Genomic DNA, 26,872 nt, shown 5'->3' with positions numbered 1-26,872 from the left:
CTCTTCCTCTTTGTTTAATTAATTTTTAACAGAAAAGATGAACGGAAACACAACTGAATGGGTACCTAGGTTGCTGGCTAACACAAGAATGGGACCTGGTTGAAGAAGTCAAAACCAGATTCAGCATCGAAAGGAGTGTTTTCTGAAATTCAAACCTCTTCTGTGTAACCGTTAACTGCAATTCGAAACTCGTTGGCGGGTTATGAACTGTTACATATTACTAGTGCTGCTTTAGGATGTCTTTATTTTTCAATTTGCTTTACGTCGCACCGACAAAGATAGGTCTTATGACGACGATGGGATAGCAAAGGGCAATGAACGGGAAGACTGAAACCGTGGCCTTAATTAAGGTACACTTGCCTGGTGTGAAAATGGGAAACGACGGAAAACCACCATCAGGGCTGTCGACAGTGGGATTCGAACCCACTATCTCCCGGATGCAAGCTCATAGCTACGTGACCCAAACCGCGCGGCTGCTTGCTTGGTCTTTAGGGTGTCAATAAGGACACTAAAGGCTTCGTCAATAAACTGACTGCTGGCAGTTGAGTGTACAAGATTCCATGGGTAGACAACATCACCAACGAGGAGGTATTGTGTCGGGAGTTGTATTTATTTACTAGCAAAGGTACCCGTGCTTCGCTACGGTATTCTACATTGTATACGGATTTCTCCGTAAATTACTGTAAATGCAGTGAGTAAGACTATATTAAATTGCACCTACAAACGGACTTCACCATCAGACGACTCGTTCAGTGTTCTACATGGTTGGTACTGTGATATTTTCTCGTATCTCCTATATTTATGTGTTAGATTCAGTTATTCATTGAATGGAGTGAAATTTGGTACAGTTTTCACATACTGCTTTATTTTTTTGATACTCATGTGACCCTGGAATCATAACATTTTGAGAACATATGATCACTGGTCATGTCAATGTGCCTGCCCAATGTCATGATTGCATCTTTCCTATAAGTGTGCCAAACAATAACATACACGTGTAAAACGTACAACTAACTTGAACTCAAGAAACGCAGTACTATTTAACGAAAAAGGGATAGAGAGATGACAAAATGTCATAGGCCCAAAGTTGTAGACCTCTCCAAATTGAAACGCGATCTTTTGTGATACGACTTACTGTTTAGCCACCAATTATTCCGAAAGGAAGGTCTGCATCGTCGTTAAAATTGCATCCATATTTCGATATTTTCCGGGGCCAAAAGTTATACATTTGCATGGCCTGGAAGATGTATTTCCTCCAAGAAAAGATTGTCCAGGTTTCGGGATTAGCACTCGCATACATACGGAGTAATTAAGGAAGAAAGTAATACAGTTGAGAAAGTTGAAATTAATAGAAAATAGGAGTGTAACTGAAGACAGCGGGATGAGTACAAATATGTAAATTCTAAGTGAGTGTATTGGAAAATCAAATGCCCCTCAATAAATTATGCTGGTGTGAGTTATGGATATAAGAAAGCGGTAACAGAAGAGAAATTTAGGTGCAGGGATTCTTAGGTAATCAGATAAGAAGATGACTAATGGTGTTATTACTTAATCTATTCGAGGACGGTTATAACCTCCAACGATATTCCGCCAATATCCCGCAGAATGGCCGATTGACACCCTCTTGCCTTGCACCCAAGGAACAACCACGATTAAAAGCATGATGAGGAAAATGGCAATACGTTACTTTCCTGCTGGCATGCAGTCAGAGACGCTGCATTGGTAACCTGTAGGTTCGTTGTCGGTCTGTCGGTCACTCAATGCAGAGCATGATACCCGCAGAAAATAGTAAATTTCTCCATCATTTGAAGAGTAAGGTAAATTATGAACATAACGAAAGTTGTTTATAATGAAGATGCGTTTCACATACGGTCTACAGAGTTTACAGAAAATCAATAGTATAAGAGAAAATGGAGGAAAACCGTTCTGGTTTCCCTACAAACACCCCGTCTGTTCAAATATTTTAATATGATATGCACATCAAAACCTTCCTCGGGATGAGTATAATCTAAATATGAAGTTTGGTTGAGATCTATCCAGCCGTTTCGCCGTGATGGTGGAACAAACAGACAAACAGACACGAAAAATAAAAACCACCGATTCGGTCTTGAGTTGACCTAAAACGGATAAATATCTGAAAAATTGGCAAAACAAACGAAATTACAGACAGCGGACCCCTACAACTTTATTTATATAGATTTATTTATTTTTTGCCAGTGGCTTTACATATAGGTCTTATGGCGACGATGGGATAGAAATGGACTAGGAGTTGGAAGGAAGCGGCCGTGGCCTTAATTAAGGTAGAGTCCCAGCATTTGCCTAGTGTGAGAATGAGAAACCACGGAAAACCATTGTCAGGGCTGCCGACAGTGCGATCCGAACCCACTATCTCCCGGATGCAAGCTCACAGCAGCGCGCCCCTAACAGCACGTGCCGGGAAATAATGTGAAATATTAAAAGTCGCAAAACGCAGGAAAGCTTGTCTGAAATGACAAATACAACCTGATACAACGGATCACAGAAGGGAAACGTGAACGAGGGCGGAGAAGATTATCTTGGACGTGGATCCTCCGAAAACGGTTCGACATCCAAGATACGGGAAATAATGATATTATAATGTTATTGGTTTTACGTCCCACCAATTACTTTAACGGTTCACGGAGACGCAGCGGTGCCGAGATTTTCTTCCCGGGAGTTCTTTTACGTAAATCTACCGACACGGGGCTAATATATTTGAACACCTCAAATATCACCGGACTGAGCCAGGATCGAACCAGCCAAGTTGGGCTCAGAAGGCCAGCGCTCTACTGTCTGAGCTACTCAGCTGGGATCAGGAAGTATGTCCCAAGATAACTGAATGTCCCTTGAAATAGCCGCCATCCTTCTGGAAGATCGTTAAGACGATCTGGGTTGAGGTCAACTCGTGTAATACCGCATAAATGTCATACAGGGTGATGTTGTTATTTCTATTACGTCTTATCGACACAGACGATGTGCTGCAGCCCCAGCATTTGTCTGGTATGAAAATTGGAAACCACGGTAAATCATCTTCATAGCTACCGACAGTGAGGTTCGACCCTACCATCTTCCGAATACAAGCTCAAACTACCTGACAAAAACCGCGTGGCTAACTTGCTCTGTTATACAGGGTGCACTCAGAAGTTTCATTTCAGATAAATTGCTAGAATAACGGTAGCGAGTGATATACATTATTCGTTCTGGTTCTGTCCTAACTTCTGCATGGGACAGGAGGAAACGGATAGAATGAATCAGGAATGAATGATAATATCAGAAGTAAAAACAGTGGTTTATGTTCAAATGTGTCTTCTTCCAAACTCTACTCTTATCTACAATTATCTACATTCTACAATCACAGCCACGATGTCCAACTTCCCAAGAGCACAGCAATAAGGTTAAGTGTGATAATAACTGATAATGTACGTGAGGCGGAAGTGTGGACGTCAGCCAGCGCTTTATGCAATCCTGTCTCCAGTCTGCTGTCATTAACACTAGGATGGGGATGAAGAGAACACCACACAGCTGTCTCCTTGTAGAAATGACAGCAAAACACAAGAATACCGCTTTCTTGTCACTCGTCTTCATGACATACCATTTCGACTCTGCACAGCAGCGTTCATTGTTAGTACTGAATTGAAAAAAGACCCGTGTCTGGCTCTACAAAGTTGACGGCGCTAAACGCGTACTGCGGTACAGGCTGAGGGCTGAAGTACTGGGTAGGATAGGACGTCGTCTCTGTACTGTAGTAGCAGGTGTCTGTGTCCGCCCAGGTCGCACCATACTGTTGAGGGTGACTGTACAGATCTGCACTCGGTTCCTCATAATCCGGTCCCATCTCCAGGAGCATCTGCAGATGCCGGATGTAGCGGATAGCTAACCTGTCCAACAAACAGAAAGTCAATCATATAACACAACTTCAAATTTCCTGAAAAGCTTAGGTTTAAAAAGTTGTGTAAAGATCACAGAAGGAACATTCACTCAATATTAACATGAATAATATAAATTCAAGTATATCAGGCAATGCATTCATGGCACTAAAGTTCACACTTTCTCTAATAATAATAATAATAATAATAATAATAATAATAATAATAATCCCATAATTGCCGAACTTACGAAGTACGCAGATGAGAAGACTCCTGGATAAAATACGAAAATTATATACAAGGTTTGGGAAATTGAGAAAATTCCTAATGGCTGGACTTCTGCTCTGATTCACCGTCATAATTAGAAAAGTTAAAATACGGACATGAACCACAACCTATAAAATTCTCCCAAAAGCTCTTCGGGCTAGGACCCTGGCCCAGTCCGGTGGTATTTGAAGGTGTTCAAATACATCAGTTACCTGTCGGTAGATTAACAGGCACGTAAAAGAACTCCTGCGGGACAAAATTCCGGCACCTCGGCTTCTCCGAAACCGTAAATGTAGCTAAAGGGACGTAAAACAATAACATTATTATTATTATAAAGCACAGTGATTTATTCATAACAATAATGAATTACCTTAATACAACATATTATACAAACAAAAAATTATCAGTGGGACCAACAGACTGAGTCTGGATCTCGAACCCGCCAACTTGGGCTCAGAAGGCCATCATTCCACCGACTGAGCCATTCAGCCCGGCATTTTCTAAACATGTGTGAGTGTGTTTGCATGTCCTATGGTACATTATTTCTCGACGCACAGCCTTATGGAATTACTCCGGTATGACTACTACTAACACCACCACCACCACCACCACCACTGTCTGTTAGCACACGAAGGTAGATTGGATACTCAAATAGTGCCATCGAAGTTTATGCCGTTATTAGGAAACCACAGAAACCAATAGCAGTGGCATAATAAGAGTACTAAGCAAAATGAGGAGTGAGGTACCTCGTCACTGCTTTCCACATTGAGTGAGAAAGTGCTATTGCAGCACGGTTGACCGTATTATTAACACTTTCCCATAGCATGCAGACGTAATAATCTTGCTCTGAATGTTACGCAGCACCGCTTATACATCAGAAGTTCCCATAGTGCCACAGCTGAGACTGAGGATTCAGTGGAAGCTATATTTCTTTTGGGCTGTGCCAAGAGACAGATACAATAAATACGGCATCCGACAAGAAATAGCAAGAGGCATTGCTACCACTCCTGGTCCTGCAGTGTAGGGCTAGCATATCTGCCTCTAACCTGGAGGCCCCGGGTTCGATTCCCAGCCAGGTCACGGATTTCTACCTGAATCTCAGGTCTGGTTCAAGGTCGACTCAGCCTATGGATGACAACTGAGGAGTTATCTGACGGCAAGATAGCGGCCCTGATCTAGAAAGCTAAGAATAACAAGCGTGAAGACTCGTCATGCCGACCACACGACACCTCGTAATCTGGAGGTCTTCGGACTGAGCAGTGGCCGCTTGATAGGCCATGGCCCTTCGGGGCTGTTGCGCCATGGGGTTTGGTTTGGTATGATTTGATAACTAGCACTACTGGCAATATTAATCGCAAGCGTTAACACACGAATTACACAGTTCAAAGGCTTCCAACAGTAAGAACATTTTGAGCAGCAACGCTCCGAACATTCTTTGCTACCGTTTGTTTCACACGTTCGTCCTCTTTTACCTTCCCCTCCTCGATTAACTTTCGTTCCTTTCTAACCTCGATGTTGCTACGGTACCCTTGAAACCACTAAGATGACTTCAACATCTTTGTCTTTGTAGCCCCTTAATTTTCTGTTCTGCCTGGCTCCGTAGCCAACTGATTAATTAGTATACTGAGCTTCAGTCCAAAGGGTCCCGAGTTCAATTCCGGGTCTGAGATTTTTAACCATTATTATTTACTTCCTGTGGCCTGGGGGACTGAGTGTTTGTGCCGTCTTCTTTTTTTTTTTTCTATTTGTTTAATGCCATACTAACACACCAGAGGTTTTCGGCAACGGAAGGATTAGGAAGGTAGCGGCCGTGGCCTTAATTAAGGTAGAGCCCCAGTATTTGCCTGGTGTGAAAATGGAAAACCATCTTCAGGGCTGCCAGCAATGGGATTCGAACCCACTATCCGCACTGCGTGTGCCTTCTTCAACATCCCAGCTAGTGACCTTTTGTCACAGGGGCGTCAGCTAGAAAGAGCTGCACCAGAGCCTCTCCGGATGCCAAATGCCATTATTATTATCTCCTATGTCCTAACATCGTCATTTTTTGATGAGCAATTTTCCTGTATTCGGTTGATGACATTATTATACGTGAAACAATAACATAGTCCTACCTTACCTGAGAGACTCTATCTTGGAGAGTTTCTTCCCAGGCGGCTTACACGGTGGAAGGCGCGCCCTCAGGAGATCAAAAGCACGGTTCATGTCCCTCATTCTGGTCCTCTCACGATCACAAGCAGACTTCTTGTAGTCTGAAACACAAGAATAAAAGCAACATTTCTTCCAGAGCAAAGAAAAATAATTCCGTACAGACCACGAAGTGAAGGCTTCTACGATTCGTAACTTCCACACTAACTGAGATAGAGTGGTTAGCTCTATCCCTGGCCAACTCTGCTTCGCAATGTCCATTTCTGTTGTAGGCTGAGTGAACCAAGGCTACGTGCCTCTCGGGAAGCGGAAGTCTTCTTTTCAGGCATTCGGCTTCCTAACGGGGAATCGAGCCCGCGTCCTTCCAGATGAACCGAATGTACCTTTACCGCCACGGCTAGGCAAGTCCCCTCTTCATGATATACTGCACTTTTAATTAGTGCTTTTCAGTAAGAATATCGAAACACCCTTAATATAAGGAAGACATCGACAAAATGTTGCATCAAGATGGGCAGCTGGCTTGCTTGCTCACTGATCCTTTTCAGACATCCGTGCAAACTGAGGAAAAATTTGAATAGTGGTGGGGCAAAAAACGACACAGTTGCGTTGTTGATAAGAATGAGGACACTTAATATAATGGGAGGGTAATGAATATAAATAGGTGCTAACTTTCAACACACGCATATTTTATACATATGCATTTTGTAATAACATTCGAAAACGTCGAAGCATAATTATTTATGCCCGAATAGCAGAACAAAACAAAAACAAACCAAAAACAAAAGAAGAAGTTATGGTAGAAGATTTGAATATAAGAAGAACATATTGTATCCCTGAAATACGAATGAAAACATTTCTTTCCTATTCTTTCTGTCAATCAACTCGTTAATAAGAATAGGGATAAGAAGAACAAAAATAATTACAATAAGAATGTCCAAGTGTGGACAACCTGCTCCAGTGTTAGTACTGCAGGCTTCTGACGTCACATAACTGAACATCCCTCGGCCTTTCATTTCTCAAGGTCTGAAGAAAAAATAGCCTAGCCATGACATCTAAAGAAGGGTTGTTTTATGTTCTGATCGCTTGAGGTTATCAATTATCTCACAAGAGACGGGACAATCATAATAATCACCCCCATGCATTTTGTTTTGGTGAACTTGAAAGTAAAAATGAACCAAATGCCTTGCCCAAACCTGGACGCTCGTGGGTTGAGCAATGATAATTTTAAGAACTAATATTATTCGTTGTAAAGTGAATAGTACGCTACATTATTTGAAATGCTACAAGTTAATCACTAAAATAAAAATTATGGGAAAAAATAATTTTGAAAGTTCCAAGGTATCATGTGATGATAACCACATTATTGTCTCTATGCTACAAAAAAGAAGCACACACACACATAAATAAAGTAATACATTTTTCGTTACAAACTATGGTATAATTCCAGCCTCATGCGAAAAAATAAAAAATATGTTAGTGATTTCCTTAAAACTGGCTTTCTTTGAAAAAATTGTAATCATAATTTTACTGATTACTTGTTGAAAAAGTCATTTGCAGTTGTAAAATATTTCTCAAGTAACTGAAATTATTTTTTTCTTGTACTTTTGCCATTACTACCTGTCTGTAAAAGGTCGCCTTCAATGTGAGTTTTTATGATATACTTTACGTAAAAATTCAACCTTAAAATTTGAGATTAAGCACGTAATATTTACAAATACAAGCTGTTTTTCACCCCATTAATCTTATCAAAATAGAAATATCCTTCACAGTATGTAATTATAAATGGTTTAGGAGACAGGAGTTATCGTGCCAGTCCCGTGGTGCAGGGATATCGAACCTGCTGCATCTTATACAGAGGCCCCGGGTTCGATTACCAGCCAAATCACATATGTTTACATGGATATGAGGGTTGGTTCGAGGTCCACTCAGCCTACGTGATTTTAATTGAGGAGCTGTCTGACGGTGAGATAGCGGACCCGGTCTAGTAAGCCAAGAAATTCGGCCGAGAGGATTCGTCGTGTCGACCACACGACACCTCATAATCTGTAGGCCTTCGGGCTGAGCAGCGGTCGCTTGGTAGACCAAAGTCCTTCGGGTTGTTACGCCATGGGGTTTGGTTTTAGGAGTTATCGTCATTTTAGTGAACGCGCAGGAATGATTTTAACATCGCATGGGGAGAAAGGAAAGAGCTAAGAGGTAGGCGGCCGGAAGAACCCTGGAAACACACTGCAGTGTAGTCCATACAACTAATGTCATCAACCATGAATGGAATCTTATAAGGCCTATCATCATAAATTCCAAATTAGTCCCATGCGAAGAGCCCTGCGTGGATTTACAAAATATTACCCGCATCCGCACTTCCTTCATCTGCACCCGCATCCGCGAATGGTTATCCGCGGATATTGTAAATAGTTAACTACAGTATATTACACCCAAGACATTGAAACGGATAGATCTTTTAACATAATACAGTACAACAGGCCTGATATCTGTCACCAACCCCCCCCCCCCCCCGCCCACCCCCACCCTCCCCCACCTACAGACAAAGGTTTCTGAGGGATTTTCCCTTGCGACAACGACCGACATATTGAGCGGCTCCCTTTCGGAACCTTTGTTCTGTTCTTTCCTTCCGCTAATTGCGGACAAGAACCAGTTAGACTTAGGTCAGAGTTATGGCTTTATGGTCTCAGGGCTCTTTATACATCACCATTCTCCCATACCAATCTCAGGGGTCGCCTAACCAAGCAAAAATAAGAGTATACCTGAGTGAAAATCAATAAACATTTGGAAATTATCAGCAAACATATGCGCACTGCCGTACAGTTTTCATCCGCCAAGACACTAACTTCGCGGATATCCGCATCCGTGTAGGGCTAAAGCTACGGCGGGTTGCTAGTAACGAAATATAACGAGGTACTCGTAAGAACTGTACTGAGAAGATCCATAACGAAATACATTGAAGAAAATATGAGATGCTCGTGTCTTCGGTCCCTGCTCGTTTGATGAAACACCGACACTTCATTAATAATGTTATTGATTTTACGTCCCACAAACTACCGTAATTTTACAGTTTTCGCAGACGCCGGTGTGCGGGAATTTCGTATCGCAAGAGTTCTTTTACGTGTCAGTTAAAATCTACCGACACGAGATTGATGTCTTTAAGCGCCTTCAAATATCACTGGACTGAGGCGGGATCGAAGCAGTCACTGTCACCCCAGCCGTACTATATTATGAAGTCGTCCGAGATAAAGGACATCAAGATCTGAAACATACCCATGCCCTTGTGACAAGATTCATGGGCCTGATTGTCATTCGAGGGAAGATAAGCAACATTCTGGAGCATATGATTAGAAAGAAACCCCATGAAAATCAACAAGACGTTGTGCTGGAATAGTAGTACAGTGAGCGAAATATTTTCTTTTTCTTAAAAAAATGCTATTTATTCTGGGCGTCGACCTATAGAGATCTTTTGCCCCTGCTTGCACCATGTGATATGAACCTGCGTGTAACTGGAATGGGGGAAGTGTAAAGTGTTGAATGTGAGGAAAAGAACGTTAAGGACGTCGCAAACACCCAGTCCCCACTCCCCAGGCCAGGGATATTAATCATTACAATTTTAAAACCCCGACTCAGCCGGGAATCGAATGCGGGGCCGCCGAGTGACAGGCGGACGTGTTGCCCCCTACACCGCGGGGCCGGACGAGCGAAATATTATTTATTTATTTATTTATTTATTTATTTATTTATTTATTTATTTATTTATTTATTTATTTATTTATTTATTTATTTATTTATTTATCTTAAATTGTGCATGTACAATTTAGGGGTGGTAGATGGAGAATGGGAAAGCCCCACATACACGGAAGTGCCTCCATCCTCACAAGTATGTTTACATAAACTCTACTGAATACTTACATATATGTAGACAATTTTAAATTTACATATTTACACTTCAAACACTGTACTCTTAGAATAATAATTATCTTAATTTATTCCATACATATTAGAGTAACTAGCAGTTACCCACGGCTTCGCTCGCGTGGATTTCGTAATTTGTTAAAAGTAATCGTTCCTCGGTACTATACTAAGGCATTATTTGAAAATCCCTAAAGTATAAAAATTCACCGAAAAACTGAGTTTCATTTACCCCGGAAACTCTTTGTAAACCACGTTTGTGGTATTGCCTTTTGGGGCTAAGATGACCATGCGACATAGAATTGTACATGTGAGAAACAGTCTTCTCTCAAGTCGAAAAAACCCAACATGTTTCTTTATTTTTAAAAGAGATTCAAAATACCTATTTCCACGTCTGTAACATCTTCAGTTTTTGAGATATAAGTATAAACAAATCAAACAAACCCCATGGCACTACAGCCCTTGAAGGGCCTTGGCCTACCAAGCGACCGATGCTCAGCCCGAAGGCCTGCAGATTACGAGGTGTCGTGTGGTCAGAACGACGTATCCTCTCGGCCGTTATTCTTGGCTTTCTAGACCGGGGCCGCTATCTCGCCGTCAGATAGCTCCTCAGTTCTAATCACGTAGGCTGAGTGGACCTCAAACCACCCCTCAAGTCCAGGTAAAAAATCCCCGACCTGGCCGGGAATCGAACCGGGGCCTCCGGGTGAGAGGCAGGCACGCTACCCCTACACTACGGGGCCGGCGAGATACAAGTTTTCTCTTATAAATAATTCAACCCCTTTATCAGTCCTTCCCCACCCCCACCTCCACCTAAGTGGATTTTCCGAAAAAAAAATACATATTTATTTTCAAAGGAGATTCCAAATTCCAATTTTCACGTCTGTAACATCTTCAGTTTTTTGTAGACATACTGTTAGTATCCTCATACAAATAATTCGACTGTTTTTCAGTTCTTTCAATCCCACCTGAAGTAATTTTCCGAAAACATAAGAATACGTGCTTGTTTATTTCTAAAGCAGATTCCGAATGCCAATTTTCACGTCTATAACATCTTTAATTTTTAGAGATGTAAGTACCCTCATACAAAGATTTCAACTTTTTCAATTCATTCACTCCCCCAGTCTCCCTCGTCAAGTGAATTTTCCAAAAGTAAAAGAATGCGTGTTTCTTTATTTTGAAAGAAGATTCCAAATGCAAATGTTTATGTCTGTAACATCTTTAGTTTTTGAGATATAGGCCTAAGTATCCTCATACAAAGAAAGTTTATGAGATGATCTGTAGATATCCTCATTTTAAAAATTCACCCCCTTTTTCAGTTCCCCTTAAGTGGATTTCTGAAAAGAAATCTATGTTCCTTTACTTTTACAGGAGATTCCAAATACCAATTGTCAGTTCTGTAACAATTTACGTTTCTCAGATATACTATAGATATAGTCTTTTTTTAATCATCCCCCCTTTGTCACTCCTGTTCACCCCCCTCCCATTCATTGGATTTTCCAAAAAAAAACAAGAATTGTTTCTTTACGTTTAATACAAATTTTCATGTGTGTAACATCTTCAGTTTTTGAGATTTAAGTATCCTCATAAAAGGTAGTCTACCCATTTTTCACCTGTTTTCACCCCCTCCCCTTAAGGGGATTTTCCGAAAACAAAAATACGCGTTCTTTATTTTTAAAGGAGATTCTAAATACTAAGTTTACGTCTGTAAACTTTGAGGTTTTTGATATATAGATATGCTCATTTAAACAATTCATCCTCTTAGCCTCGGAATATCCAAAAATCCTTCCTTCATTTCTTTATGTCCAGTAGTTTTGGCTCGGCGATGATGAGTCAGTCAGTCAGTCAGGACATGTTATTTTAAGTTATATATATAAGACCCAGTCATTTATACTCTCACTCATACCCCTGTATGCAGATTCACAAACACTCCAACACGCGCACGCATACACATTCGCCCGGCCGTGCGGTTAGGAGCGCGCAGCTGTGAGCTTGCATCCGGGAGATAGTGGGTTCGAATACCACTGTCGGCAGCCCTGAAGATGATTTTCCGTGGTTTCCCATTTTCACACCAGGCAAATGCCGGGACTGTACCTTAATTAAGGCCACGGCCGCTTCCTTCCAACTCCTAGCCCTTTCCTATCCCATCGTTGCCGTAAGACCTATCTGTGTCAGTGTGACGTAAAGCCACTAGCAAAAACAAAGAGCACATTCACCCACATTCAACTGTACTTGCAGTGAGTTTGCAGTAGTCACCGATAGTATTTTGTCAAAAGTACGAACACTAAGCAATTTCCTTTAATTTTCAAATTTTTAAGAAAATATCTGTGTTCTTTAGTCATTCATCCAACTCCAATTCGAACATGGACTTGCGCTCAATGGATCCTCTAAGCGCACGGATATGAAAGTCATTCCAACAGGCCCGACTCATGGATTTATAACTGACCCTATCATTAGAATTGAGGCTTAACCAGTGGATGTTCATAAAGAACAGTGCGAGACCTACGAACCCACAATTCCATACTATTGAAAAAGTAGAAGTTAACATTTTAGAAACAGTGCGTCGTATGGCTGGAGCTAGATGCATAATAACAGCCAGATCTATTCAGTTGTCATTAAAACCCAAGGAAAAATAAGTAGATATTTTAGACGCCTATATATATGTTTACTGAATACAGCTCAATCCAAATAATTATCGGAAATGTATTTACTCCAATTCAAGTAATAGACTCAATATGTATATGGAATAGCAGATAACAGACCGAGAACATCTTTCCAGAAAATTAAGATAACCATGTGCAGCGTGATGGAGTGTGGCCCTTGTGGTATACTGTATGTCAAATGGCTGTAATTGAGTATGAAAAATAAAAGGCACTTTCGTCATTATTTCAAGAATCTGACATACCTGCAATAAAAATAAGATTTCCACCAAATTTACTAACAAATTATCTGCTTTGAGACAAATTATTGTGACAGGGTGAAGGAACAATTTAAATAAGGTTTTCAAAGAAATAAGCAAAATAAATATAAGCAAGAATAAGATGACATTACAAATAGACTCCCTCGTATTACTAACTAATAAGTAAGAATGCACCATTATTTTACTGTAATGTATTTGTATAGGGGCAAAAGATCTCTACAGGACGATTCCACGAACAAGTAGCATTTTAAAAATATGTATTTGTATGATAAATAGGGCCCGGATATTTATGACATGTCATATGTTATTTCTTTATATTGTTTCCATAGAAAATACAAGTTAAGCATGATTTTATCTGCGGTGAATAAAATTACGCAATCTTCACGAGTCATACAAAGTCATATTTTGGCTCTTTTAACATTTTTGTCATTTTCCGATATTTTTTCATATTATTGTCATATTTCCCCGTGAATTATCGTGTTTTTGTCATATTTTTATCTTTTTATTCCAGTTTCGCATACCTGCTTTCAGTCGTCTCACAGACGGATTGTTCACATCTTCTAATTGTTGTCTGTAATTTCTTACATTATCTTTCTTAGAAATAGATATTTATGTGAATTAGGATGGTAAGCTGTATAGAAAGAGGCAGATGCGTATAACGACAGAATAGTGAGCCTCTATTGAACTCAAATGATTTGCCGTATTTTTAATATTGCCCAATAACTCCTTCGATGTTGAGCGGCCTTTCTCCGTCACAGCTCAATGTGGCGGGAAAATAGAATATCGTTCCTATTTGAAAACTTTAAAACATATGTAGTTTGCTATTGTGATTCTTCCTGATCGCCCATCAAAATGTGATATTTATTTCATTCTCTGCAGAGTCGAGAGTTACCTCCGGAATGAGTAATTAAATAAACTCAAAATATAATATTAATAATGTTATTACTTATTTATTATTATTATTATTATTATTATTATTATTATTATTATTATTATTATTATTATTATTATTATTATTATTATTATTATTATTGAATGTTCTAGATTTTAAAAGTATATTTTCAATATAATGCTAAGTTAAACAGTGGCAAGATTTTGAAGATTTCGAAAATGTGACCCAAATTTTTTAAAGTCATATTTCTTGTCATTTTTAATACATTTTAGGTCATAAATGCTTGCATATTTTTAACATTTTTAGTTCATAAACATCCGGGCTCTAATGGTAAATCATACAGTGGGTATTAACAGGTAAGTAACCATTTGTATGGCAGTTGTATGAGTTACATGCGGGACAGCTGACCTTTCTATTCTAGAACACATTATTATATGACACGAAAGTTTAGAATGCTTTATCTACTTGGCAGCCTCTAATAAAAAAGAAGCTGAGTGGCATTTGCTGTTGGAAATAAATAGGACCGATGTTAAACAAACTTATTTGACTCATTTATACAAATTGTACCTTAAAGGACATGCCCGAGGCTGGACTCGAATCAGCAATAAACGTATCCTTCAGTTCCACAGGCTCACACTTTGCTTCACCTACGCCTAATGATGATGATGATGATGGTGGTGGTGGTGGTGGTGGTGATTGTGGTGGTCGCAGTAGCGGCGCTAAGAAGCTCGAGATCCCCACCACAATAATTGAAAATGGACCCCTCTTGTCCTGATAAGGAAAGTTACAAGTCTATTTCGTAGTACAAGGTTGTGCATTATTACAATAAACAACGGCGTGATGACGACGTTAATAATAATAATAATAATAATAATAATAATAATTTTGTGACGCTTTTTATGGCACCGATTCTCTTATTCGTAGTTTTTCTTTTAGCTCAGATTTTGCTAAGAAATCGGAAAGAAAACGTCTGAGGCTCTCGTAAGAGTACCAATCCCGGTTCCAATACTTCCCTGGTAATGAACATGAGAAAGGCATTTGCAGGACAGCCATTGTGGGATTGAACCCGCTGTCTCCCGAGTGCATTGATAGACCCATACAGCACACGAACGCTCTGACATAAGTGGGTTGAAGCTGATAATGTTCTTTTTACCAATTAGTCTGGTTTCGGATATGAGCTCGGGAGTTGAGTGTTGAGATGAGATTCAAATAGTAAGTAACAAGTTTTAAGTCAGTAAGTTGTGCCTTTCGTTAGAGACCAGCGGTGAACTGGGTGAAACCAGCTACTAGTGGAGTGTATGGGCAGAATGAAACCGGAAAACATGCATCGCTTACGCTTAAAAAGTTACACTGAAGCTTTTAGGCTTATTGTGCTATCATATGTATTCGTTATTGTCTGTGAGGTTATGTATGCAGATGAAGAGGGATGAAGTTCGACAGATAGCATACTAACATCCATTCCCCGAGCAAGAGGACTTTGGCATTCGCGGCTATGATCTTTCGGAAATCGAACTCAAGACCAGTGTTCTGATCACTCGACTACAAAGGTTCCGCTTTGACCAGCAAAAGCTGGTTATGAACAGACCAGGAATCGAAACGGGGATTCAGCGTTAAAACAACAGTGACTAACCGCTTCACTAACGGAGATCACTCGAAGTAGCAACAACAATAACATTGATAATAAAAAATGAAAATATGATATTTAAACTGAATACTAATGAAATCCGTAAATAAGACTTCAGTCCAGTACAGTAACTGATAATGGTAACCAAAACACGCTGACCGTCACAATATTAAGAATAATTTCGTTCCTAGGACCAAATAATTTACTACTATTTACAACTCAACCGTCCATCGCAGGCTTACTTAGCTACACTGATTGCCTAGAGGTATAAACAGGCTCAAAATTTAAGTATTTAGAGTTTACATAAGGAGGATGTCTTTGTTATCGCATCTTCGCTGACTACTGGGTTCTCAGAACCGGCTAATTACTTCAAAAGCCTTGCTGATTGTTGTGAGAGGCTGCAACGGATGGTTATTATTGAAACAGGTCGGAAAACCCACATTCTTTCAGAAATAACTACCGTACTTCTATTGACGAAAGAAGCTCTGCACTACGACGAGGCCTCGCGCTATTATTATTATTATTATTATTATTATTATTATTATTATTATTATTATTATTATTATTATTATTATTATTATTATTATTACAAATATTCACAACAGTTGCGATACATCTCCCTGGTAATACTGTATTTGCTTACAAACGTCAAACGTCTTCTAAATTAATAAAATGCAGTTTGGAATTATGCCCTAAAATTAACACAAACGGAAACTTTAAAATATGCACTATACGAAAATAATACGGGGAAAACCTAATATTTGAAAAACAAGAGGATAATATATACGCACCTGCCCTTTCAGAGTTTTCAGTTGGCGAATCGATCTGTACTTTACTTGTTATGTATTATTTGAGAGTTCGTATTATTTTTAGAGTAGGCGTTGATAAATTAGATCTTCATCTTTCAACTTGGTGTAGTTTACATTATCTATAAGCATCTTCACACAGGAAAAGTATTGTTGTTGTTGTTGTTGTTGTTGTTGTCGTCGTCGTTTGATTCATAAGTTCATTAACCGGTTAGATGATGTTCTCCATGCCAACATATCCTTTACTAACTATTAAGTAACACTGCTTCCCACATCTATTCTAGTAGTCTATGTTTGTCAAATTCATGCTTTGGTCTACCGATACCTTCCTCACCGTCTACATTTCCTTCAAAAACTAAGTGAGCAAATCCCGAGTGTCTCTAGACGTGTCTTATTAATCAAACTCTTCTTCTGGTCAAATTTCGCAGTTTAATTTTCCTCTCACCAGCTCGACTCAGCATCGCTTTATTCAAGATACGATTTACCCCTTTCATTTTGAGCACTTTTCTATAACTCCGCACATTAAAAGCTTCTATTCTATTTCATTCTGCGCTAGTTATTGCCCACGTTTCACGTCCTTACTTGTGCTAGTCTGCATTTTGTGTCCTCCTTACTTCTTCCATCTGATTTACCACTTTCAGAACATTTTCTTATCTTAATATTCCCTGCATCACCTAACTTTACTACGCTTCGTTACTTTTGTTTTGGACTTGTTTTCATCTTTTAATCTTTCTTGAATACCGTACGTGTTGTATGTTGGTTATTCAGCCCGAAGGCTGGTTTGATCTTCTACAGCTCCACCAACAGCTGTCATAGATAGCCTGAAGTGGCATACAGGAGTGAGGTAATTTCCCGTTGCTTTCCTCAATGAACCAGAAGTTGCTACTACATATCAATCTGCAAAGCCCACTGAAATGCATGCACCAACCGACCCTATGAGCGATATTTTCACACCATTCATAACAGGGACTGGCTGCATAAGGAACGGTATTACTAGAATCGCTCATACCTCGGTCACTTTCATATTGTCAAAGCCAAGGAGGAGACTGGGACAGGTCAATGAAAGTTACAAATTTATTATAGCCCATACCAGAAGACATAGTGCACCGTAAACACTACATCCTGTCAGCAAACTGATAAGACGAAGAATTATTTCCATATCTGTTCTTTTATTTCCTTTCGTTGAATTGTGATTCATTTTCCAAATTTCTTTGATTTCCTTTACCGTCTACTCTGTATAAACATTGAAAAGAAAGGGGAATAAACTCCAGCCCTGCCTCACTCTTTGCTAGATAACTGCTTCTCTTTCAAATCACTCGATTCTCTCGCTATAATTAAATATACAAACATAGGAAATATAACTGATGAATAGCAAAAAAGAAAGCATGACCCAAATCCTACCTATTAAGTAAGCACAGGGGATTGATGACTGTTTACTCTCAACTTCCCAGATAAATCAATAATAATAATAATAATAATAATAATAATAATAATAATAATAATAATAATAATAATAATAATAATAATAATGAAATTTTATGGACATTTAGCACGAATGGATGACTCACGACTGACTAAGAAAATATTTCTTATTATCAATGGAAACCGACAAACTAAAGTTCGCTGGCTAGTGGATGCACAAAAGGACCTCGCAGAAGCCGACGTTGATCCAATGGTAACCACAAGGAATACATACAGACAAAAGATCAACAGCCATAAATTTGCACCCAAGAATCCGAGAAAAGCTTGAAACTCAAAAACTCATGGACACAAGAAAGACGGCAGGCCCATAGTGAAAGGATGAGGAAGTTTTGGGAAGATAAGAAGAACAAGAAGATGAAGAATACCAGTGCTATTTAATGCTTCCACGTGCTCTTTAAGGGGCTAAACGAATATATATATATATATATATATATATATAAATAATAATAATAATAATAATAATAATAATAATAATAATAATTGTATGAAAGTGAAACATGGGCAATACCTAGCGCGGAATGAAATATAGAATTATTATTATTATTATTATTATTATTATTATTATTATTATTATTATTATTATTATTATTATTATTATTATTATTATTATTATTATTATTAAGTTGTGTTCCATTTTTCACACTATTGTGAGCAATGAAGAGAAGAATCATTAAAAAAAAGAGTTACATCACTGCTTTCAAGTCTTTAAATTTACTTATACTCGTAATTGCTCTTTGGTCTTGGTAGGATCACACAACCAGCAACAACGTAGGAGTAGCATTCATAACACACTGCTTAAAAGATTGCAAGTTAAAGGTCGACGTTATGAAGCCATTTACAATAGTGTAGATTTTACTTTTATAGGATGTCAAAATAGTAGAGACATTGCTAGGAAGCAGTCCATTTTCACCAATTCTGACATGAAGACATTTTGAAATTTAGACTACGAAAAGAGAGTGGTTGAAGTCTTGTATCATAAGTATGGTGTTTTAACGACATAGTTGCTCTTTTCTGAACTCACCTCTCTCAAGCTGTGAGGGTCCTGCTCGCCAGGCAGCATTGGGCAGCGTTTGGATAGGAACTGCGTGGGCGTGGACGTCTAGCGTGGGGCCAGCCCTCTCTACTGGAGGCGTCGTCATGTGTTCAGCCGTGTGTTGTAGAATGCTTGGTCGGGCATCCATCTCCATATTCACCAGTGAACTGCAGAAGAGTACCAGTTCTAAATTCGCCTCCTTAGGTTCTTGAAGCCCATGTGATCGGGCACCGGAAATTAATTTAGAGTTTTACCTCACATTTACAGTGAACAGTTGTGACCAGTAAGATAAACAATAGTTGATCCTTATCCCTTGATTCAGGCCCCTGATACACTTACCCAGCGAATTGGTTTCGTGGTACCAATTGTGTAGCTATAAGTTGCATTCGGAAGATGGCGAGGCTCGAACCCCAGCCCTAAAGATAGATTTCCATATTTCTCATTTTCTCAGAAGGTAAATGCCGGGACTGTATCTTGAGTAAGAACAAGGCTGAAATCTCTAATTCCCGAGTCTTTCCTATGCAAATGTCACCGAAAACTTACCTGTGTTATTATAATTTTAAACAGATAGCACGAAGAAAATGCGATAGGCTACATTTGTTAAAAAATAGCTCCCTATGTGGCTCAATGATGAGTATCGACCTCTGGATTCCAAGATCGCGGATTCAAAGCCAGAATGAAAGCGACAACTCGTGGTACCCCTATGAAACGCTACAAAGAACAAGTCAAAATGGCCATGCAAAGCACATCAATTAACTTGAACACTCTGTATTCTGTTGTAGAACACACAACCACCTCAGCTGCCGTTGTGATGTTTGAACAAGAACGATGAAGATAGGAAAGAGACGCACGTCAAAAACGGAAACTTCCAAAAACTCATCCACGTCCTCATACTTCAATTAGATGTAAGTTTTGTGACCGCTTGTTTTTCATCCAATGATTGCCTTGTTAAGCCACCAACGCATTGGAACAGAATGAATAAATGTAGGGTGTAACTAACAAAACGTTCTAGTTGTCATTTATTTCTAAAACAGTTTTCTTAGAAATATATTATGTTCTATGTGTCATAACTAGGGCTCGGAAGTTGAGGAAAAGCCACTTTTTTTCTCGAGTGTCCGAAGACGAGGCCCAACATAATATATGTTCATTCTGGGTCATTGCAGACCATAAAACGGTGGGGTTTATTTGTCCTTTTTTGCCTTTTCCAGCGTTTTTTGGCTTATAGGTCATTTTTTAGCCTTGTTTAAGGTCTTAACGGCTTGTTTTTTTTTCATCTTCACCTCCTTTCGACTACATTTTACTGCCCATTCTCAGTTCGAATCATTAGTTCATTGTCCGACTCGTTGGCTGAACGGTCAGTGTACTGGCCTTCGGTTCAGAGGGTCCCGGGTTCGATTCCCGGCCGGGTCGGGGATTTTAACCTTAATTGGTTAATTCCAATGGCACGGGGGCTTGGTGTATGTGTTTTCATCATCATTTCATCCTCATCACGACGCGCAGGCCGCCTACGGGAGTCAAATAGAAAGACCTGCACCTGGCGAGCCGAACCCGTCCTGGGATATCCCGGCACTAAAACCCATACGACATTTCATTTATTAGTTCATTCATCACCTCTTAAAAATATTTCCTGTAGTAAGAGAGAAAAATGAAATGAAAATGAAATGAAAGGAAAAATGAAACTAATGCTTGAAAAAACCCAGCGGTATCAAATTATGTGCAAGATAAGTGAAATTTTGATGCGGTTTTTTTTTTTTTTTTTTTTTTTTTTTTTAAGAGGAATATCTCAGTTGCTTCAAGTATGAACCCTTAATATCCGTTCATGTGGAGAGAAGTTCTCGATGATTCGCAACGTGCTGTCTGAAATAAGACACATAAGAACCTGGAGATGACTACTGTGATGTACTGCAAAGCCTGCTGAGGCAAGGTTTCCGAATTCTAATTTCTGTAACCAAAGTGTGGTTAAGCCACATATGATTCTAGTTATACTAATTTCAGTGTCTTTCTCCAGGATGTCCATTGCGGGTTCGCTAAATTCATTCCAGGTGGAAAAAATATTTGATTCTAAATTCTGCAAGTACTTTCTTTAACAAACAAAGCATTCCCTTTTTTAAATTATGTTAATTTAAAATATATAACGTCTGAAAAAAGAAGTATTTCACTCATATGTTATTTTTGCATTGCATGTTGCATGCCACCAGATTTTGAAACATTATATTCCTTCATTAAATATGTAATTAAAACTAAAATTATGAATGAATTTGGATCGAATTAAAATTTAAAATATATAACGTCTGAAAAAAAGAAGTATTTCACTCATATGTTATTTTTGCATTGCATGTTGCATGCCACCAGATTTTGAAACATTATATTCCTTCATTAAATATGTAATTAAAACTAAAATTATGAATGAATTTGGATCGAATTTTACGTCGTTTTTGCCAGTTTTTCGGTCCTTTCTTGGATATTTTTAGGTATTTTTACAGGTCTTTTATAGACAATTTATAAGTCTTCAACTTTCCAGCCCTATTCATGATACACTTGCACAAGAAGTATTACGTTTCTAGCGTTGCTAGAAGTAGTTTAAAATTGAAATAGAATACCAAACAGTATCAAGTGCCAAGTTCAGTAGCACAACCTGTTTTCTTGTTTTCCTACCCTCTTATGTACCTCGTTTATAGGTTGTTGTCATTGTGACATTATGTTTGTGATTTTATTTCACTAATAATTCATTTTACATCTTAGTATTATAATTTAACTACAATGGATAATATTCATTCAAGAAATCGCAAGGAAGCAAAGACCGAAACAAAGATCTCTTCGCGAAAAGCATCAGTTCAAACGTAATACAGGACACCATTATAAAAAACTCAAATCTAGCCATTATATTCCCGGAAAAAAACTTCCAGATGAGGTAAGAGTGTTTAATAATATTTTCAATATTATTTCCAGCGCTCTCATACTCTCAATCATCTTGAAAATTTCTTGTGACCTTAGTTATATTTGTTGCACTTTTTTAAAACAATGGTAGGTAACTGATGTTAATAACACAATTCCAGTGCTGTTGTACGTGTCTTGCAAGTGTTCCTATGACTGTGCAGCATAGAAATTTACTCCAAGACATGTTATATTTAGGAAACTTATTGCTGGTGTAAATGCTAAAGTGCCGGCCTGAGTGGGTCAGACGGTTGAGGCGCTGGCATGCTGACCCCAACTTGGCAGGTTAGATCCTGGTTCAGTCCAGTGGTATTGGAAGGTTCTCAAATATGTCAGATTCGTGTGGTTAGATTCACTGGCACGTAAAAGAACTTCTGAAGGACAAAATTCCGGAATCTCGGTGTCTCCGAAAACCATCAATAAAGCCGAGAATCGAACCCGAGGCCCTCTAAACCTAAGGCCACCATGCTGACCATTCAGCCAAGGAGCCGGACATTACTTCAGTTATGTATACATAATTTTAAATGACTTTATTCATAATTGCTGTATTCAAAGATTCTGTCGTATGAGCTCTCAAAAATGAGAACGAATCTCAGTGAGCTTACTGCTGAGGACCGCCATTTTTAAACTGTTGAAAGCGCCCCAAGATGTCATTCATTTACTGTTAATTATATATGACGTTAGACCATTACGATAGTGACCGTCTCAGCGGTTCACAGTTGATATGTCCACCCAATGGCAAGAAAAACTTCAAAGAAAGGAAACCTTCTGATAGCAGGCCCAATATTTTAGGATCCTTGTAATATTTGTGATGATCCGTAAGACCGGAAGATTTATTCGATAGTAATTGAAGGATGCATTGCATAAACTCAACAAACATCCAAGGCTCACTTCTAGATTCTTCTATAATTAAAGAGGAATCTCAAGGAGAATCTGAAATTGATTATTTGGTATTATTTCACTAAGTGCTCGTTAACGAGCTTAATGCCACCGACCTACGTACCTTTAATTTATCTTTTACTTAGCTGCTATACTTCATCTTCAGGCTATGAATTTATAACATAGTTAAAATTATATGTGAAGATACTGGGTTCTTAGTGCTACCTGTGTTGAGAGAGAGAGAGAGAGAGAGGTATAAAGAAAAGTCCAACAGAAAATTAATGAAATACTGAACCCATAATTCTACCTGGAAATTAAAATATAGCGTATTAGAAATGGTAGCGAGTCTAATGTTCACAAGATGATTTTTGCTGATTAAAAAAAATAATACCATCAGATTTTAACAAAGGTTTCAATGCTGGTGATCGCTATCACGATGAATAACAGTAGCTTTTGACAGCATTTCGAGCCATGGATTTAACTCTACTATTGGCGATATTGTTTGTAAAGTTCATCATAACTAAAAATAAATCGTGATGTAAACTGGATGAAATCGTAAAAATGGCTGATAACCACATCGACTTTTCTGTAAATAATCGCACAGTCAATCAATTGATCGATCGTGAAGACAGATCTCCAATTTCTGCTTTAATGAAATTTAAGATCACATGTTCGATATGTTTTTCGTGTTATCACAGAGGATGCGACATCTCAAGAATGTCTTTTATAACAGCTTCATAAATGTGACAGACATTTGTTCCCTTCACTACACATGTGAACCAGAAATGTGTATAATTAATTGTGGTTCAATAAATGAATTTACCCTATCAACAACTACGGTATTAAAGTGGATTATATTCAAAGCTACAATTCACACTACGTTCAATATTTTAGTGTAGTATTTTCCAACAGTCTTTACGAATATGAACCTACAATATATTAGATTTTATATATTTCGCAGTTTTTAAATGTTTAAGTAAATTTGAAAATATTGTAGTAAACGAAGTTCAAATCAATGTTGATAACGAAATAGAACGAATACGTGCGAAACGCCATTCTAAGATAAAATGTGCAGTAACTGTTTTTGTAGAATTAATTTAAATATTTTGTGATCCTTTTAAATTTTGGTTTATTAATTGTATAATAGTTATATTCCAAGAAAATATTATTGTAACAAACTTCATGTATTGTTGTTGAAAGTAATGCAAAAGAGACCAATGCACGTTAGTATCGCCTTCAACAACAATTAAGATGTCGTCTTTTCCCATACTATAATTCGTTGCAAAGAAAATTCTATATAGATTATAAACTGATACGGTACATCTAGAAGAGCTGAAAAACATTAGTTTGGTTGAATCTGACATTTGTAACACAAAGAGTTTTAGGCTAACTTAAGTCTCCAACCACAGAGTTGCATATTATAGATTTTTTTATCTTTAGTTATGTATAAGTGTCAATGACGTGTGGCAAATACAAAGACAAATAGTATACCTTCATGTAACCAGTTTAAACTGAACTCTATTTTAATAAATGAAAGTGTAGTGATGTATAAAGGTAGGCACAAGAACATAAATAGACATTAATTAATGAGGCACTTTCAGGCACCCTAGAAACTAAAAACCTGCTACCAGAGAACCTGTTAACTCCAAGATCCACAGAAAAATCGGAACGTTTCGAAACTCCCCAGGGGTGTTAAGCTGGAGGGAGGGGAGATCAAAATTGTGGCTAAAAAAAAGAGTTAAGTCCGCAAGCGTGAGCATTTCTTTCAACCAGTAAGAAATGCCTTTTCCAAGGCGATGTTCTATTGCTTTTCGAGGCTTTCCTTAGATTCCAAATTAATTTTTAACATCATACGCCGAGAAAGTGTTGAGGGAGATTCATTTCGAGATATTACGGAGGTAAGAATACATAATTGACCAATAAAGGAAGATCCAATGAAGTAATCCCGTTTATTGGCAGTAGGCAAAATACTGCAAAACATCATTAATGTGGATTAATATGGGTTTGATGCTGTGCGATTAATTTAAAATAACTTAGCCAAAGTACAATTTGAAACCATGTGCTTAATTAAGAACAAAACGCGTGTAAGGAGACTTTTAGCCGAGAAACAACAAGATATTGTGGCTGTTATCTCTGCAAAAAGTGTGTGTTTCACGATCCATTCCATAGGTAACATGCATTTATTGTTGAACTTGTTCCTTTAAACTCATTGCTAATTGTACGTATATAGAAGTGAACGGTAGTCGCTACAGCAAAGAATAAAACTGAACACTGAAGCCAATAGAATTCACTGGAATTCAAAAATTGTAATAAAATCCTGACTAATCGATTTAAGCTAAGTGTTTTACACATAGGTTGTAATTAAGGGACCACCGAAATGTTAGCATTTACAAGCGTCACAAACGTCATCCAGTAATTTATATTGAATATACTGGACTAATTTAATGTTAACCACAAAATCTGTTTCCGGATCACCAATCTTGTAAATTTTGTAATTTAGTTTTCATTTTATCTCCATAGTATTACAGCCTTGTAAACAATATACTACCACACCAGCTGGCAAAATTGTATACAGCATTAATAATACAAATATGTCACCTCAGGTGAAAAATACACGAACATTTCGAAATCTTTATCTAGTATAGAAAATATAACAATAATATTCAGCATAAGAAATTAACTTTTTCTTTAAAAAGTAATGAGAATTTTGTACCTGGTTTATTTAAAAAAATAGAATGATCCTTCAGCTACAGGTTATTGACGTTCGACATGACGACAACGCAGGATAACATGTTGCAAGTTTCTGTGATGAAATGACGACAGCAACACCTGTGGCTTATGGCACCCTAATACTGGAGTGGGGGAGGATGACTCTTTGCCACGTGCTCTCTTGTCCTATAGCGGAAGAGGACTGGGGGAAGTAAACTCATCAAACTTAAAGAACTCACCTGACATCACTTCGGATATAACAGCCACCTACCCTCACACCCTACCTTCACTTACTGACTTATCTGAATTTCATTTTAAACATATGTAGCTTTCATACAAAGTTCCAAATTACAATTTCCTTACTGCTTTCCAGAACATTTACGTTTGATGATGACGTTTGCTTTTTAAAGGGGCCTAACAGCTAGGGTATCAGCCCCTATTTACGTTTGATAATAATAATAATAATAATAATAATAATAATAATAATAATAATAATAATAATAATAATAATAATAATAATAGGAAAAGAATAATGTCTTTCTATGGTCACTTAACACGAAAAAGACTAGAAAGGTTGTCCACTCGAAACGTTGCATACTTTCTGAATAAGAAAACTAAAGGGGTCTGGTTCACCGAAGTAGAAAAGCATTTACAATAATTGGATATCTTACGTGATGGCAGCTTCAAGGTGACTCTTTAAAGAAGAAACTCGAACGTCTACACAGTTTTCGAAATAATATCTAGAATAAAGTCAGAGAAGACGTGGATCGAAGAGCGGAAGGAAGTCAGCGAAGAAGGATGCGGGATTACTGGGGGAGTGTTAAACCTCAAAACAGAAAACGATTGAAATAGCGTGGTCCATAGCTGGCCGAAACGAATTAATAATAATAATAATAATAATAATAATAATAATAATAATAATAATAATAATAATAATAATAATAATAACGTCCGTAGGAATTACCTCCTCAATACCCTACACGTGTCCCTTGGGTGGTGCTAAGCGAGCAACAATAATTCATTGGCGGCCAAGCTATCAACAGTGTTGGTGATTTCCTGGCCATAATGCACATGGATAATAATAATAATAATAATAATAATAATAATAATAATAATAATAATAATAATAATAATAATAATAATAATAATAATAATAATAATAATATGTTTTACTTAGCGTTTTGATCTTAGAGAAAATGGTAAGAATTTGGAATGAAAAATTAAAAGAACATGCAATTTCGCCAATAACTTTGGGAAGAAAACAAAGATGTTGAAATTAATTGCCTGGCATTTGCAGACGAATTTGCTATACTTTCAGAGAACCTTACAGATGCAACAACGCAAATCAATCTCTTGGAAGAAATAGTCAACAAAACAGAGTT

General features: G+C 38.1%; 1 protein-coding gene across 1 annotated transcript; it reads right to left on the bottom strand.

Annotated features, from left to right (window-relative positions):
* Nucleotides 1–3,289: 3,289 nt before the first annotated feature.
* Nucleotides 3,290–25,679, bottom strand: sage (salivary gland-expressed bHLH). The gene is made up of 4 exons (XM_067151873.2): nucleotides 25,495–25,679; nucleotides 18,957–19,135; nucleotides 6,268–6,400; nucleotides 3,290–3,896 (listed from the first exon to the last, which is right to left on the bottom strand). Exons 2-4 carry the CDS (start codon nucleotides 19,120–19,122, stop codon nucleotides 3,641–3,643), a joined length of 555 nt encoding a protein of 184 aa, XP_067007974.1. The 5' UTR covers nucleotides 19,123–19,135; nucleotides 25,495–25,679; the 3' UTR covers nucleotides 3,290–3,640.
* Between the last annotated feature and the right edge of the window lie 1,193 nt (nucleotides 25,680–26,872).

The sequence above is a fragment of the Anabrus simplex genome, chromosome 1 (genome assembly GCF_040414725.1).
Source record: "Anabrus simplex isolate iqAnaSimp1 chromosome 1, ASM4041472v1, whole genome shotgun sequence".
In the NCBI taxonomy this organism is placed as follows: domain Eukaryota; kingdom Metazoa; phylum Arthropoda; class Insecta; order Orthoptera; family Tettigoniidae; genus Anabrus; species Anabrus simplex.
Note: the sequence above shows the minus strand (reverse complement) of the source record. Positions and strands in the feature narration are given on the sequence as shown.

Excerpts from the sequence above, each read along its gene's own strand:
- sage (XM_067151873.2), bottom strand. The coding sequence starts at position 19,122 with ATGGAGATGGATGCCCGACCAAGCATTCTACAACACACGGCTGAACAC. Across the intron at positions 6,401-18,956 it reads ACCCTCACAGCTTGAGAGAG|ACTACAAGAAGTCTGCTTGT; the intron begins GTGAGTTCAGAA and ends CTTGTGTTTCAG. Across the intron at positions 3,897-6,267 it reads TCCAAGATAGAGTCTCTCAG|GTTAGCTATCCGCTACATCC; the intron begins GTAAGGTAGGAC and ends TTTGTTGGACAG.